Here is an 18,036-nt window from a genome sequence, read left to right as displayed (position 1 = left end):
AATTGTGTTGCCCCAACAGAAAGGCGACAAAAACACACTGGAAACCCGATAATCTCAGTAACACAGAATTAATGTTAATGATACGGTGGTATTTATGTTATGTCCGTGGTATCATATTTTGTTTGTGATTTCTGTAATTTTTTGGTATGATACGTCGTTAATATGATATTTATTTCTTCGTGATTATATGAAATTGATACGTCATTAGTATGATATTTTATTTCTGACCACCATGATATGATATTAAATTTGTGACGTCTGTGGTGTCATATTTATTTTGTGAAGTTTGTACTGTGGTATTTAATGTGTGTTGCGAAAAAAGTAATTTTTGGGTCAAAAGAATCAATTGTGAATATACTGAAAAAATAATTTGGTTTCACTAAAGTTAAACGTCTGTCACTTGTTTCCAAGCCATTTATGAAGCCGTGTTTTCAATGACTATGAAAAAGTTTAATTCAAATTAAAGTCAAATAAAAAGTGTCTAAATTCAAATTGGTGATTTGAAAGGATAATTGTCTGTGTTAAAAGGGTCATGTTAAATTAACCATGGTTAATAAATTTCTGAAACAGCCGTTATTTTGGCCTCAAGGGGTTAAACAACAGTAGTTGTTGTGACGTCAGGGCTGTTACGTAACATGTCAGTGTCAATGACGTAATAAAATGTGGTTTTGAAGTCTGCTTTATATTTCTCGAGGGTTTATTCCTGATCAAAGGTCATTTGGGGTCAACTGACCAATATGGTACCTTGACCATACTTGAACATTTGTCAATTTCCCCCTGTGTTGGTAACAGACTGTGATCACAAACGTGCTGCACATTTCTGTGGGCTTTGCAAAAATAAATTAGGCCTAGCCTACAATACATGGCTGTACAAAAACATTTAGTCTATGTCTATATGTGGCGCGTTATCTTGCTGATGTTACTTTAGATTAGAGCATCTAAAAAGTTAAATCTACATTTTGCAGATTTAAAATAACAATTCAGTTAATATGACGTAGCATGTAAGGAATAAATGCATAACAACAAATTCGTATTTGAAAACTGAAACTTTCCGCCTACCAATTGAAAATTAACACTTTAACCGCCATTTAATTCGTCCTATGGTTTTATAATGAGAGATCACAGACGAATTATCTTAACTCTCTGGGGAAACCAGCATGACGTCACACCCGGTATCGCAGATGGTCTATCAGATAAAATAGCGGGAAATTTAATAAGTTTGATAAATAGTGGCGGGAAATGTAATCATCTTAAACATCATTGCGTCATTATATTTTCTTGAGTCAATGATCGTATTATTTTGGTGACGTGACGTGAATATTTTAATTATCCAGATTCCGGACCAACATTTAATCCTATTAAAAAGAAATTAATTTGATTATAATGTTTATTTTGCAACACGTGGTGTGCTTTGAAATAAAATGGCGGCCATTTCGGCTTTTTGATCTCAAACTGTTACAAATCTACGATTTTTATTTTCATTCAAACGCCACAATTACTTTTATTTTTAATGACAGGGTGTAATTTTGGTGAAATATAACACATTTTCTAACATGTGTTGCGCTCGGATCGATAATACCGCGTCTTTCACTATTAACCTATAGATCCAGGCCGGGTGAAAATGTTAAAAAAACAAATTACTTAGTTATGCAGACCTATATCAAGGACCTATTTAATTTTATACACACGGAATTTGCGATTATGATAAGATCGTAAAATAGATCATAACTTTTCTTTATACATACTCTTAGCAAGTCGATGAATCTTTTCCAAAAAGATACAATTTACACACTTCTAGAAGTAGGTTTAAATACTAATATAACCTAAATTATAAAATCCCGTTGTATAATATGCACTATTCTATCATTTAGAAAATATATCAGGTAACTTGTTCCATCACCCATTTTCGCATAAAAACCCTTTAATTTTATATTTAAGCAGAAGGGGGGCAATAAACGTTTCAACCGCGAAATTCAAATTTTCAAAAGGTCTTAATGATTTATAATCTGCTTACAATAATCTTTAAAACTTTATCAAAATGTTGTTAATCAATTGAAATAAAGACATAAAATGTAAATTTCTTTGTGGGGTTAAATTTTCACAGTTTATCGTCACTTCATTATTGTTAAGAGGGTTAATAAGATAAAAGGGCGGGAATTCGGCGATTACGTCATTTACTACGTAATTCAAACTTCAAAAGGATGCGGCGAAGTTTATCAAACGTAACTGTTACGAACTTTATCGCATTATGGAGATTTGTATCGCACAGATAACATTTGGTCGTAAAGTTGATGATAGTAAATTGTGACACTTGTAGACTGATAGTTGGAACAACAGTTGAACGCAATAGTATATAATATTCGGTTATAGACTTACTTTTCAAAAGTAACAATCCTGTCAGATTCAGTGGCGACTATACGAAGAAGAGGGGGAGGGGGGTTCTTAAATGTTAGTTGTTGTAAACCCCCTTGGACAATTCTTTGGCCACAACGACCACCCCGAAACCTATGATTCAATTTCGGCCTACCTACATTAAACACCTATAACCACTTTCACTACAATTGCCATAATTCTTGAATGTTGAATTTTAGGTATAGGTATGGAAGCGATAATGTTTTAACTCGCCTTTTGATTTCAAAAGTTTTACGTCCAAAATTATAGTTGTATACAAAAATACAACATTTCCTTGTCCCATACTTCTTATAATTCAAACAGAAGATTGTGTAACATGTCGTCATATACTTGTACATTTCAATAAACACACAACTTCAAGTATTATTACCAAACAATATTAGGGGGTTGACCCTACTTAATCCCTCAACACGAGCAGATAAGAGTATGAGGCCCCAGGGGAGGATTATCCCTTTTGTATTTGAATTGGTTCGTATTGCCCTCTAATAAAAATGTAACCTTTCTATTTCAATTTGAGAGGGTTACCTCAAAATTCTTTTTGAGCCGCGGTTCAACCCCGGCATAGGTTGAGATAATACCTTCGGATTTTTCAACCTGGTTTCCCCCTGTCAGTGACGCAAGTAAGAGGGGCTGACATGGAAAAAGCGTCTAGTCGTTCAGATGGGACAATAAACCGAGGCCCCGTGTGCCACACAGGTTTTGCACGTTAAAGATCCCAGTTGGAAATCGAAAAAGAGCAGGCTAATGCCACTGTCCTGGCAAAATTTCCCTCATTGCACTCTGCATGGCGTTGCCTGTCTTTATTAGCCCACATGGTGCAGAAAAGTAGGACGTAAAGCTCCATTCAATTCAATTCAAAATTCTTTGTAAATTCGAGGAAGTTGGAAGAGAAACTTTTAAGTTGTAGGTATCTCCACAGTGTCAAGCTATTGCCTGTATAACTCGTAGTAGCTTGAAATTGTGAAGATGTGTCGCGAGATTCTTTTCTGCATCTTTAAAAGTAATGACCCAAACCCAACTCTTGTACAACTGCGAAAAGATCACCCAGCGCCTTGCCTTATTTTTTTAGTCGTTTTTAGTGCTTTTCAATACACCCTACTTAAAGTTTATCTTCCATACTGAGGAATAACAGAATCAAAGAATCCATTTAAACTACATGTACATGTTTCTGAAACTAAGGTTTGATTGGTCGAACAGATAGTGAAGGTGCTCCTTTAACTGTAAGCCATTGTGCAATTATTTGCAGTTTTAAGCTTGATGAAACTTTCATGGTAGACTAGACACTTTGCCCCTTAGTCTAACAGAGGACATGCTGAACAGATTCAATGGCATTGATGGGAGAGTTACCAAGATTTAGCCCAGAAGAAAGAAAACGATATATTCTGATCATTATATATTAATATTTGTGTTGTCTCTATACAATTCATTAAGCGAATATTTACAATTGATGTCACCAAGGGACAGAATAAGATCATAGTAAAATAACACCCAATAATACTTCTATTGGTCATAAAAATAATCTGCATAAAAAATAATATCTAAAAAAAAAACCATAAGAATTAACAAAAAAAATCAACAAATTATTACAAAGTATGACAATGGTGGTATCCTTTTCAGGAATATTGAATGTTTCAAGCTATTACGATCAAGACCTAATACAATTGGCTGTACTTGCTATGGTACAATCCAATCAAATCACTGCTTTTACAAACTTTTATCATACAAGTAAAGTTTACAATGATGTCAAGGTATAGGCATAGTTAATAAAAGCTTGACATTGTGAAGATGTTATGTATTATTTACAAATTTTGATGTTACTCATTGCATTATGATTATTGCAAATACATTTTTGAAATCTCTAATCTTATTTATAATTATCATTCTAAGTGATTTTAAGTATTGTAAATCGGAATATTTGTAATGTAAATACCCAAGGACAGTAATAATCTATGTGGATTCTCTAAATTATATCAAGGAGAAGTTATGTCTAAAGAATTCATTGGTAAATTTAAGTAATTTCTCTAAGTAAAGTTTTTGTCTTTTTGAGCTTTTGAGCTTGGCTTTCTATACAATTTGTATGCCCTATTATATATAAATGATAAGAATTCTTATTATGATTACAAGCTGGAATTCATATTGAAGATGTTATAAAAGATGTATAATACTTATCAGAATGGTCACTAAATTATGCTTAGAGCAAATCATATAGTAATACAGGTAATACCAACGTTAAATTCTATCTTTTTTTACAGGGAGATATTTTCGGTGCCTTCCAAATGTTAAAAAACTTAACTTAATTCTTAATCAAGTATTTTATGTTTTGTGAGCAAACTTTTGTGATTATGAAAGAAATACAATATTTCGTGTGTCAAAACTCTACAAGTTCAAAAATTAATTAGTTAATATTCTTATGGATATTTCCTATCATTGCTCTTTACAAAGTAGAGATTATTCCAACCAACTTTTATACTAGAATGATTAAAACAATGTCTATATATAAAATGAAATAATGAAACAAAAAACTGCTTTTTATCTAAAAGCAGGGAGTTTATGTCTAAAATGTTGAATAAAACTATGAACAAAATGGCAGTGAAATACATGGACAAAATTATAATGGCAGCAAAATTTGGACATAAAATTCCAGGTTTGGAATCAGGAAATTTTGAGTTTTGCTTGAAACAAGATCATGAGGAAAGCAAGCTTTACCAATTTGGTAATTACTTGGGACACATGGGACTTAATAATTCAATAGATACCAGTCAATCAATATAGTTTAGTCTATTACTTTCCAAGGGGATTAATTTTAATACTTAAGGTTCCCCAGACCACAGTGATCATCAGTTGTATTGCAAATAAGAATAAGTTTCAAAACGCATCTCTCTTGTGTAACTGAGTCGTGGGCTGTATTCAGAACTCATAGCCACTTTCATCATTTGCAAGCATAAGAAACTGGTAATTACTATGGTGTGAGAACATCTTTACAACTGTTCTAAAAGTTTTAAATAAGCTATGAACCATATAGAAATTCTTTAACTTGATCAATTTTTTTGAAAATTTGTGTGCTTCTACCATAATTTCAGTCCATTCTACAAACTAACAAATGAAGAAACTAAACAAAAAACTTAATAATACTAATATAAATACAAAACACTAAACTTTGATGGGGCAAAATAAATAATACAACAACTAGTAACAATATCTCACTAAATGTCTCTCTTATATCGAATTTACTGGACCACAGATACATCAAAACGAATCTTGTAATTTGACATACATGTCTCTAGGGCTGGGTATGGATTAGCAAATTGAGATCAATTATCGATGAATAATCAAAATAATTTAATTGAGAAATCCTGTAAATATTAAATTAAAAAAATTCGTAATTTCATGGGTAATTTTTACGTCATAGAAGAATATTCTTGCTTTGACATGTTATTATAGTATATTGTGGATATGTTATATGCTGAAAGGAAACTAATGGCAAGAGATTACTACTTTTTAACAGGTACAGTGGAAAAAGCGTATATAATCAATTATGGAATTTGATAATCTATGATCGAAATTATAAATTCCTAGCAACGATAATCAATTATTTCGATCATTTAACCCAGTCCTAACTATTTCTAATATAGTCCTTAAACATCATATACAGAATTGAGGTGAATTTTCAAAATATTCTTAGTGGTTCAGATAAACATGAAAAATGATTTGGTTTGATCATCGAAAAGATTACTCTACCACCAAATTTTTGGATTGTGGACAAGTTTGCAGATTTTTTCTTTATATTAATGGAGGCACTCAGTGAAATATTGTTCAAATAATTTTCATTATAATTAAATAAGATGACAAGACTCAAAATGTTTGATTTTATGAAATTCAGGGTTCCAGTGACCCTAGAAAGGGCCAAGGCCAAGCCAATTTGATATTTAGTAGGTCAATATTTTTTACTTTAGTTACTTTTTATAATTCACTCCCCTTTCATATTTAACATTGTAAGCACTCTCCCAATTTCTTTATAGTTAAGAGCTAAAAATCAAATTGGAATGACCTATTATCAAGGATATTAAAAGGATTTTAATGAGGTTTTCTATGTTTATACGGGACACCAATAGCATCAATTTGCACCATTCCAATTTTCAATCAGACATCTGTGGTTCTTGCAATTTCACTTACCAACTAAGTGTTTTATGACGTCACTAATCTGAAATTTGGTTGGTACAAATTGATGCTATCAGTGTACCAAATACACATATAAAATTTAGAAAACATTTTTACAATCCCTTAAAGAAGGGATCAAAATTTGGCAAATGATATCAATAATCACAGAAAGACTATGTACAATGATTATAAATAGTAAGCCTAATAGCATGCAACAGTTAAGATTTTAATTCAACAGAATAAATGGAGATTGTATGAGAAAATAAGAAAAGTTGATATTATGAATATAACTAAAGCTGCCCAAAATTATTATGTAAGTTAAGGGAATATAAATTGAGCTTTTTTCATTTTCTCTTTCATTCTAATTAAGCATAATATATCATTCTTATTTGGCAATCTGGCATTACTGAGCATTTCACCCTTTAGAAGTCTTCATATACAATGGACTGTTCTGTACGACACTTTTAGCTACTGCACACACATAGTCAAATGGTTGTGAATTTAGTCTAAACAGTCCTATAACCAAAAGCTTCTTGATTTTTTGGATATTTTTTTTCCGTTGCATTGTACTCTACCCTATTTCAAGGTACATGTAATTTATACTTGCATGAAAATTGATAAGTGAAAATACTGAACTTAAAATCAATTTTCAGAAAGTCCAATTGCCATGAAATATTGCTCACTTGCAAAGAAACCAACAAAATTTCAAGAACCAATTGAATTTTGAAGACAATTTTGACCAAATTTGACTCAACCCACCATTCCACTTAATGATTAGACAAACCATAAATATAGCACAATAAACATCAACAAACAAAAACAAATCCTTGTTGACAAACAAGCACTTTTAACATTTGGGAATCTATCCCTGCTATGCCTAAAATAAAATTCTTAAAAAAACTAGTTTACTTTCTTCTGACCAAAGCTTACTACAGTTTCAACACTGTGTCTTGCTATAAGTTATGTTGCAACAAAGATCAAGCTTAATATTCTCCAAATTCAAGCTTAGGGTCTCTATCTGGTATTTCATTTAGGTTATAAATTTTAAGACCACAGCTTAGTTTAGGGTCTTTCAAAGCATCAATCTGTCTGTTAGTATTTCACTTGACAAATGGGTAGAATCAGCCCTCATTTCCAGATGCCTTTCACATGGAACATGGGGTATGAAACCAACCTCTCACAAGACAATCAAGACATTGTAGAAACTTTGGTCATAAAGTCAGTTTGAACTTAACAAAAACATTAATTTTTCACTCAACCCATATTATGGTATACTGTATTGGAAGAAGCTGATTGGCTGATGAATTGAGTAGGAGCCATTTTCATTGGTTGAGCACCAGGAATTATCATTTGAATGGCAGACGCTTGAGTGAATGAAGGTTGAGGCGGTGAAATGTTGAAAGCTGAAGAATTGGTGGAGATGATGGCGTGAGGAAAGAAAGAAGGACTAGATGTAGGGTTCACAGGGGTCGCTGGGGTCAAAGGTGAACTGAAGGTCATTGGTACGGCGAAGTTGATTGGTTGGTTGGCATTGAGCGAGTTTAATGGTAGACTCTGGATCAAGGATGACCTTGACATACTCACGACATGCTGGCGTTCCATATCCGTCAAAGCCGTTTTAGGAATGTGCATCACTGGAACTTGGATGAACTGATGTGGATGGTTGGCCATCTTTACTGTCAGTTGCTGCACTCCGGGTTTCATCAACGGAATCAACTTCTTGGCGTCAAAGTCTTCTGGAAGAGGTGTCGCCAGATCTGAATCTTCTGGCAACTCTGGTGGAGCAATCGTCTTAAAATTCCCAGCACTCTTGAATTCTGGTGCCAGATGAAGAGCTCTTAAAGGTGAAGGTCTACCATTTTCAATTGTGGTGCGTCTTTTCGTTAATCGTTGATTTATTTCTGAAACTTCTGCGTCTGGGGATCCATCACTGGAACTCGTTAGTTCTTCTTCCGTTGAAGGAGGAGTTGGTAACGCCATTTTGATTCTTTTCTCCATGCTAGAATCTTGCCGATCCAATCCTCTTTTCAGTCCTCTCATGTAATCTGTGGTTGTTGAGGGAGTGGTTTCATTCTGCACCGCCATATTGAATTCTGGGGATGCAGACCGATGTTCAACATCAGTGATTTCATTTTGAATTTTTGGAAAACTTGGTGATGATTGAGTACATGCATCGACTAGGGTAGCAGACGTCTTCTGTCTTGTTACCGGAACATTCAGGGATTTGAGAACAGCATTGATCTGCTGTTGAGTAAGGGGTATAATAGTTGGACTGGTACCTTGAGGAACCCCAGTTGTAGGCCTTACCACTACTTTTTCTTGCTTTTTCGCTGCTGTTGTATTCTTCAATGGTGATTGACAGACTGAAATCTGGCCTGTATTGTAGACAAATATTTTCTTTCTCGCGGAATCAGCAACTGATGGTTCTTTACTGACAGTTTTCTCTGGAATTTCATCATCTTCAACATCTGTAAAACAAATCCAAGACAATTTTAGAACTTATTCCATTCCTATCTTGTAGCTTATTTCAGCCATTAACTACACATAAAGTAAGATAACCATGTGGATCCTCAAAAAAATGAAATGAAATGAATGGAGTTTTACGTCCTACTTTTCTGCATCATGTTGTGGATCCTCAAAGAGAGGATCTTTTTACAATTAAGGTTTATAACAAGAAACAAGGAGGACCCATTCAACTCTGGCCAAACCTTTGATATTTCATTCTGCAGGAATCATTAATGAGAATCTCTTACAGATAGTTTCAGTTTTTACAATAAATACTGATATACAAAGTTAAACACACTTCTAAATGTCGTTCAAATCTTATTGCTATTATTACTGGAGAACCACAGACATCTGACGAAAAAATTTGATTATGCAAATAGAGGGCACAAATGCACATAAAAAAGCTAGAAAATCTCTTTACAATCCTTCAAATTATACCAAATAAAAAAAAACATGGCCACTCACTGTTAAAATCTAGTTTTTTCACAGGGCTGGACGGTTCAGAGCTACGACCATATAATTTACTTCTCTCTTTCTCTGCAGCCTCACATATCATATCAAATGATGCATGACGTGAGAATCGTTTTGGCACATCAGATTTGGGTACTGGAGGTAAAATCTCCGATTTGTATTTTTTTCCTGTAATAAAGAGATATCAATTGCTATAATTGATGAATTGCTTACTTATACTTATAATCATTTAACGACATTTTAGAGAAGAGATCACATTAAATAACAGTTGCTTTATTCTCAAAAAATTAACTTAGATGATTTTAGTGTTCCAGTCATCTGATTACTAAACTCAATTCCAAGTTGAGTTTACTGTATTACATAAAATTTAGATTTGATCTTACTTAAGTTTTCAAGAATAAGGCCCATGGACACAATACCTTTGTTAGCCGCACCTCTAATGAATCAGTAATCAGATGGCTCTGCCCTGACACGAAATGCAAGGAGCTTAGTTCAAATTAAACTTCTTAACTTACCTAATGCTGGTTTGATTGGTATATATCTAGAGGGAGCCATTAAATTAGCTACTGTAAATACAAAAATATCATTTATTATAAAAAATCCTATAGTTTATCTCATGAAAAAATGTTGTTTTGCTATATTATGTGCCAAGTGTTATTGATAATATTCAGGGATACCAGTATGGAACAAAAACAATAGAGGAAATGAAAAAGGGGCCTCAGGCTTCAATGTGGGGTACAAATTCTTTGTTTTATTTTTGGATGCCCCTGGCTAGAAAAATATAAGAAGTCTGGGGTCCTTGATTAATAAATCTATCATTTATTTTTTGTATATAATCCTACTTTTTGATTAAAGAAAAGAGAAAATATGAAATATTAATTTTTTGATGTATGAAATATCTGACTTACTTTCTTTGTTTCTAATACAATCTAATAATGAATGCCTGGAGGTTGGTCTATGTATACCATCACTACAGCATACTGAAATAGATAAGACACTTTGTTAAAGGCCATTTCGCCATATCAGGGATGAACCCAATGCATTTAATACACAATACACAAAAATTGGGTGACAGGTCAAGCAAGACTATCTAAAAGGGACGTAACTCAAATAAAATTATGTCGATCATGAATTTATGTCTAAATATAGAAGATTAAATAAACGATGAAAAACATATACGTTGGCGAGTTATTTATTGACTATTTCCTACTTCCCTCCAGCGACAGCTTATTTTCAGATAGACAAACACACATGTCAAGCCCTCTCATGATTAAAACTTTTCCTAATTTAGATTCAAGCCTACTCACCACTGACGTCAGTATCTGTATCTACATCAGGACCAATATATCTAAACGCTGGTTTCCGACCTCGTATCTCTGTCACATGTACTTTACGGATCAGATTTAAACTAGTTAATATATTAGCTATATCATATAATCTTCTTATCTTGGCTGTAACAGAAAGAAATGAAATAAAACAGACTTGTTTTTTTGACCAGATTATTAGGCTCATAAAGATGGGCAACACCATGCAGTGTGTAATGATGGAATTTTGTCAGGACAGCCACATTAGCCTAGTCCTTTCGATTTCTAGCTTATGAGACTGGATCTTTAATGTGTACATTCTGGTTCCCAGAGGAACTTCCAAAGGACTAACACTTTTGGCATGTCAAAAGGAGTAGATTTGAAAATTATTAAAACCACAAAATACTGGTACCGGTACCGTCTTTTCACTTATCGAAGTTTATTGATCTTTATTTTGTTAATTTAAACATTATCTTAAAACAGTATTGACATGAATTCGCATTATCAAAACATTAGCATGGCCACACATTATCACTTCATAATTTCACAACTTCACACACAGAAATCATCTCCAATAATTTGTTACATTTTTAAAATTTCACTGAAACATGTTATTCTTAATACTTACTTTTAAATTTAGAAGATTCATTTCTGGCTACAGTAGGATCACCAATAAGTATTTTAGCTGATATATCCAGATTTACTGTTTTAGGCTGCAATAGAGAGATACAATTCATATTTACTTCCCTTTACTCATCAAACATAATCAAGAATCTATTGTCTTCAAAGTTGTCCTGGTCAAGAAATATTGAGGACTAAGTCTTAGGCATTAATTTGCCTAATGAAAAAAAAAACAATTGTAACTACTCATTTCAAAAGTATCCATTTTTCAGATTTAACCACGGTTGAGAGTTTTGATAACTGATCCAGAAAGATATATATGATATTGTGCTATAGTGTAATCAAAATTTTATCATAGCCCGTTACCAGCCCTACATTCAATAAAGCAAAAGGTTTTAAAGCTTTTCATTGACTTGTTGTTTTCTACTGAACAAGTAACTGAATGCAAGATGAAATGTTATCTGAAAACTGTTTTATAAGAGCAGACAAATGAATGAATGGTAAGAGAGTTAAAGCTAGCTAAAAACTGACTTTTTGTTATTTATAAATTACAAACCTTTGAAATAAGAAACAACATGAGAAATTTCTGTGACATGATTCCGAGAGATTTATCTTTCTGCATGAATGCTGGAAAACAGAAATATAATATTGAATCAGGAGATAAAATTTTTCCTTTCATAAAAAATAATGCCAGTTCACCAGTTCGAAGCCAGAAAACCAAATTTTTTTCCTGTACATGAATTGATTGAACAGAAGTGTGGAAGACTTGGCAGGTCACAACCAATATAAGTTTTCTCCGTAATTTCACAAGCTGTAGCTCGGCTGGTCATGCTCACCCTTACAGAACATTTTATGCCACCTTTCAACTAAGGACAGCCCATTAAAGAGAACCCATAGAGCTAGAAATAAATATCTACTTCTAATCAGCTCTGATCTCTGTTCAGCCAAAACCTGGTGATAATTCTAGAAAGATGGGGATGAAAACAGTAACAGAGTCTTATAAATGCACTGACCTTCCTCACAAAGAAAACATAAATGCAAAGTGAAGACTTATTTCAACTTACTTTTATCAAGAAGTTCTATATCTTTATGACAGTTGAATTCTTTGTAACATTCCTGTTCTTTTACCTTCTCAATCTGATCTCCAAACCCTTCCTTCTCAGCTAACATCTAAAATATTTCATTACTACAATAGTTACTTCATTTAATACGAAACGTAATTTATGACAGCACTCACTGTCTCATCAACATGTCTGAAACAGTTATATTACTACCATGTTTCTCTTTAGTAGGTCGATCTACTTTGAAAAAAAGAAAGGTTCACAGTTAAGAATCCTTTCTACCAGCTGGTCCTTGGCCAAACCTCTTGGCATAGATCTTTCCGAGATTATCCGTACCCATTTACAGCTGGGTCCACTAGAATTATGATTAGAGATGACTTATTCAAGGTCATCAGACTTTCACAAGCCAATCTAGATCGGAACCCACAGCCGGAATTCGCTCTACGTAACCAAGCAAATGACGTCATATTAAGAACCAACGCTCTAACCAACTGTGCTATAGAACCTTATGACTTGGATCAAGATACTGGATATATTTGATGTTGCATGATTTTCCTGCCAACCAACACCATAACATGCAGCATAAGCTATTTGGATATAGTGAACAACAAGGAAAGTTTATCCCGAATTTAAGAAATACTGCGAGATGAATGCCATTCAATTGAAGTTTCATGGAGAAGCAAAATTGAACATTGAAATAACAACATATTCAATGGATGCAAGACATGCAACTTTATTGAATAACCTCCAATAATGAAAGAAAGCACATTTTTGGTTGCCAGTGGACCCTAAGAGAAGAGTGCTTATCTATAAATCTGGAATACATAAATCTACTGTAACTTACCTTTAATTTTGTAAGTGTTGTAACTAAATTAGTTTTTCCATGCCATGCATATTTATTTTTAGCAATACGACTGACTATTTCTACACTTTCTAAAACATTGACTATATCATAGATTCTTCTTCGCTCTACATCTGAAATAGAGTGATATATTTTTATAGATTTATTATGTATGAGCATGGTACTGGTATCTGCTTTTATTATTAGTTTTTAGATTTTAATAGAACTTAGGTTTCAGTTTCTGAAAGTAAAAACAAAAGAAAAAGTTTTGTGACATGATTGATGTCTAGGTTTATGTGCACATTCTTATCCTTGATTGCTAAGTTAAGAGCTTTTGTACAATGAATATTTAAAATATCCAAATTTTGCATGATAGTGATAATCAATGTCATATCACATTTGGCTAGTTTTAATCTGAAGGGCACTGTAAAAATTGGTTAAATTCTTTTCAAATGATTCATTCTAATGTTGTGTAGAAAAATAGTTCAGCCAAATCATTTATGATTTCATAAATTTACATGGAACTTACTTAAATCTTTAGCCACTTCATCTAAACAAACTTCTAAATGACATTTGGGGTATTCTGGATAACGCTGTAAAAACCTGAAATGAAATATTCAAACGTAAACATTGACATAAAAAAAAGGCTTGTTGGAGGGTGGCAAGGACCGAGGCATAATCCAACCAAGCCATGTCACTCTACTAAGGGCCTAAAATGCATTTTGGTGGCTTGCTACACCCATAGATAGACGTGGCTGGACTTTTCAAAAGTCGTTTTCAAGGGTTCTTTTAAACCCAGCACCTATGCATTCAATTGAATACTAACTTTTCAGCCATCCAACCAGTTTTACAAATTGTTACATGAGAATTAATTTGTTCACCCATCATTCCTTGCCAGTAGTGATTAGGGTGGTTGAAAAGAAACCAGTAAATATCGACAAGCAAGGCAACTAGTCTCTATTCAACAGAAGGTACTGGCACAGGGTTAGAGTAATGTTTAAATGTGTTTTTATGTTAATATCAAATGAATTTATATCAAAGAAGAAAATCATATATGGTAGTCATGTATATGATTATACTTAGACTTAAATGGAACAGTAGTGTAATCAACTGATAAAAGTGTAGTCTACTTACTTTTGACACAGAAGACCTAACGATTTTTCTTTCCGAGAACCACCTGGTTTTCCAGAATCACTTTCTTGAGAAGAGAAAATAATATCATCTTTACTGTCCTCTGATTCAGGGGGAGGTGTTTCTGATAAAGATTCTTCCTGTCGTTTCTGATCCTGCATTTTACGAATTTCTGGACTCACAGCACTGAACAACATTTTAAGATTTGTGGTAGGGGTAAGAGGGGCTTGTGGGATCTCAGGCTGGTCAGAGTCTTTCACAGGTGTCACTGGCCGATCAACCACAATGTTGTCCGAAGAATCATTACGTTCTAAATGACGTCTTGATTTTATGCGTAGAATTTTTGGACTGTTTTCTTTATCTTTGTTAAGTGGTCGAGCATTAAATTTATTGCTGACATCACCACTTCGGTCCACATTGTTATTATTTGTGTTTCTATTAAAGGGGATTCTTTCACTGATATGCCTAACTTCATTATCACTGTCATCTTCAGACTCTGTCAGAGTAGCTCTGAGTTTGGCTGATAAAATTTTCTCCGTTACATCAGCCATTTCTAAAAAACAGAAATAATAAATTTCAAATCTTCTTTTATATCAATTTTAAATTTGAACTCTACTGTGCTTCCATTTTTTGAGGAAAATTAGAAAAGTGTCAAAGCTCAGTTCCCTCCAAAAACACAACTTTAAATAGAGCAAAAACATACCCCTCTTCCAAATCAAATATATTTCAAATCATTGGAATTTCATACCGCCACAGGTACTGAAAGAGTCAATTCTAGTCATGGTTTTTGACTAGATTTTTTCAAATCCAAAAATTCATAATGATTGTCCTTGCCCAACCTAAATGTGATGTTATAAAAATATTTGAGCCAAAACATTCATGACCTAAATTTGGGGCATTCAAAAATTTGGGGGCAAAAATAAAAAATTTATATTCAGAATTTTTTTTATCTTAAAATGTATTTTAACTACGGTACATCTATCTTAATCATAATCTTCGATCTATAAAATATTTATTCAACCAACCTAAAAAATATTTGGAGATCTAGACTATCCAAACATGGCTTTTCTGTTACAAAACAGTCTTCAAATTAAGCCGTTTAAGATTAAGAATTTTTACACAATGGTTAATTAACATCTTGATTAAAGTTAATGATCTTTTAATTGAATAATGAATTGTTTTAAAAACGCCCCTTGATTTTGGAGGGGAAAGGCGCGCCCAAATCCCCATTCCACTCATGATACAGTCGACTGGTCACATTTCAATACAAACAGTAGCTCGATTGCTAAACGAAATTCCTAACGGTTCTTTTCCAAATCAAGGCATCAAAGCTGAATTTCAATCATAATGAATACACATGCACCCAAAAATGTTTCAAAAAACCGGCGAAATTCATCGTCATTGGTACGTTCTATTCCCATTTTGCCAAAAAAATTCAAAACCAAAACAACTGCCATTTCAAGTTTCCATGTGCTTCGATTCACAAATATTTCTCAGAAAACACAATTCAAGAATCGTTCAACCCCTAAAAACTGTGAAACCCTAATCACTAAAAACTGTTTTAACTAATTGGTGAAGTGTTATCATTCAAACTTACCGAATTGTTATAAACAAACCCAAAGACATGAAAATCTGTGTTCATTCTCGTCTGAATTCTGCACGTTCAAAATTGGCGCGTGATTGCGTCGTACAATACCCCGGCCGCCAGGCAACATGGATAAACAATTTACCATCTCAACCGGCGTTTGTTTACAGTTGTTTTTTCACACATTTTCGACAATTTTAACACCGAAATTTTGAACACCTTGGAAACTTTTCAATTAGTGTCATACCGTTCCTTGGTTTTGTTGTGCAATTATTGCCAATATTGTTCTAATCACAAATGATTTAGTCATTTTATGACTAGTCATTCTGAAAACATGTCTCTGCGAGTCGAAGACTGCGTTAGAATCGGGAGAAAAAATTTTCCTAGCTTATGAAAATTATGATTGTGGATTTTTTCTGAAGAGCATAGATAATAAATATTACAAAATTAAAACTGTCATTAAAATTTACAGATTTTCAACCCTCGAGCGGCGGCCGGGATTCCTGGGTTCCTAGACCCTAATTGCATAACCTAAATTCAATGGTCAATTTGAGAGAAAATGTTTGAAGCCAATGCCCTACAACTGAAGAATTTCGTGTAAATAAATAAATAAATAATTACCTTTTGTTTAAATAATTATCCAAGTAATAAATAATAAATAAATATTCCTATATTATATAATCCAATTAAAATATATCAATAGTTAGTAGGGCAAATGAGTAAATCAAAACATTCCGAAATAATTATTCTTCAAAAAATCAGTTTTAGGATATATCACTAGCACTGCAAAATATAAACTGCAGTGTCCACTCCAAAAACTGCCCTTTTCACTCAATCCCCAGAAATTTTTAGCCGCAGGGGCATATGATGGGTTTTCCAGCTGATTATTTGGCGCGAGATGATGCGTGTTTGGGAACCAAAGTCACGCCTTCTATTTTCTAAACCAATCAGATTCATTCAAACTGTTTGGATTTATTATGAATAGAAAATATAACCAATCAAATCATTCGACCCCTATGAGGTCAGAGTTCAATAGGTTAAAGCATGTCTGGACTGCTAAGAATTATTTCCCATAGATAATCGTAATGAAAACATGTCGAATCGCGACATATGACTTCATGTAATATCTGCCTGATTAGTCAATAGAGATCGACATGAGCGCGAATATTACAACGGGAATTTCTCATGCAATTGCGCGAAACATTCCATGACATAAAACCGCGCCAAGTAGCGCGTGTGAAAATTAAAAATATAAACAAAGTAGTCGGGAATGACAAGTCGTACTAATTGATAATGCAGGATCTTAAAAGTTTTATTGCATAGAAATAAAATTAAAATCCATTAACATCTAATGTTAAAGAGATAGATTTAAATAATAATGCGTTTTTTATGTGATTTGAAATTCCTAAAATGCGTCGGCAAACTACCGCTATTAAATCCCTTTCATTTGGTGATCGAAAATTTGGCAATCATTTTGATAGCTTGAGGATAAATTTCTCCATTCTATTCGGATAAAGTGACTTAATCTAAAAATGTGGTTCCAGATGTTTTTCGACATCTCTTACAATATTAAACTTAATACCCCGTTATTATTTGGAGATCTAAAATTTGTTTACCCAAATAAGTTTTTCCTTGATTAAATAATGCCCGAAAAATATAATCGTTTCTCAGCATATCCCTTTCTATTGGTAATCGAAAACATTCAGTAGGATATCCTCTTAACTCTATTATCAACAAATTTAGTAGTCTATATATTATTTTAGTTTATTTGACAGACGTTAGAAAAGAGGAAATCTACTTGAAATTGAATTGCCAGAATTACGTTGCACTACCAGTGCTACAGTAAAACATTAATAAGCTTATCTATTGCTCTGTGACATGACCCTAACACACTAGCGATTAAACATGAAATAGAACAATTAGTTACCTTGATTAAACATTTTTATC

General features: G+C 33.3%; 1 protein-coding gene across 1 annotated transcript; it reads right to left on the bottom strand.

The window, feature by feature from the left end:
- Positions 1–7,824: 7,824 nt before the first annotated feature.
- LOTGIDRAFT_168338 (hypothetical protein) lies at positions 7,825–15,055 on the bottom strand (the record flags this gene model as incomplete). The annotated part of the gene is made up of 11 exons (XM_009066221.1): positions 7,825–9,038; positions 9,541–9,714; positions 10,062–10,112; positions 10,455–10,526; positions 10,854–10,997; positions 11,479–11,563; positions 12,028–12,098; positions 12,536–12,641; positions 13,377–13,507; positions 13,903–13,976; positions 14,508–15,055. The coding sequence occupies 11 exons, from the start codon at positions 15,053–15,055 to the stop codon at positions 7,825–7,827; spliced, it is 2,670 nt and encodes an 889-aa protein (XP_009064469.1).
- Positions 15,056–18,036: the final 2,981 nt, after the last annotated feature.

This window comes from Lottia gigantea, assembly GCF_000327385.1.
Source record: "Lottia gigantea unplaced genomic scaffold LOTGIsca_74, whole genome shotgun sequence".
NCBI classification, from domain to species: Eukaryota; Metazoa; Mollusca; class Gastropoda; family Lottiidae; genus Lottia; species Lottia gigantea.
This window is presented reverse-complemented; position numbering and strand designations above follow the sequence as displayed.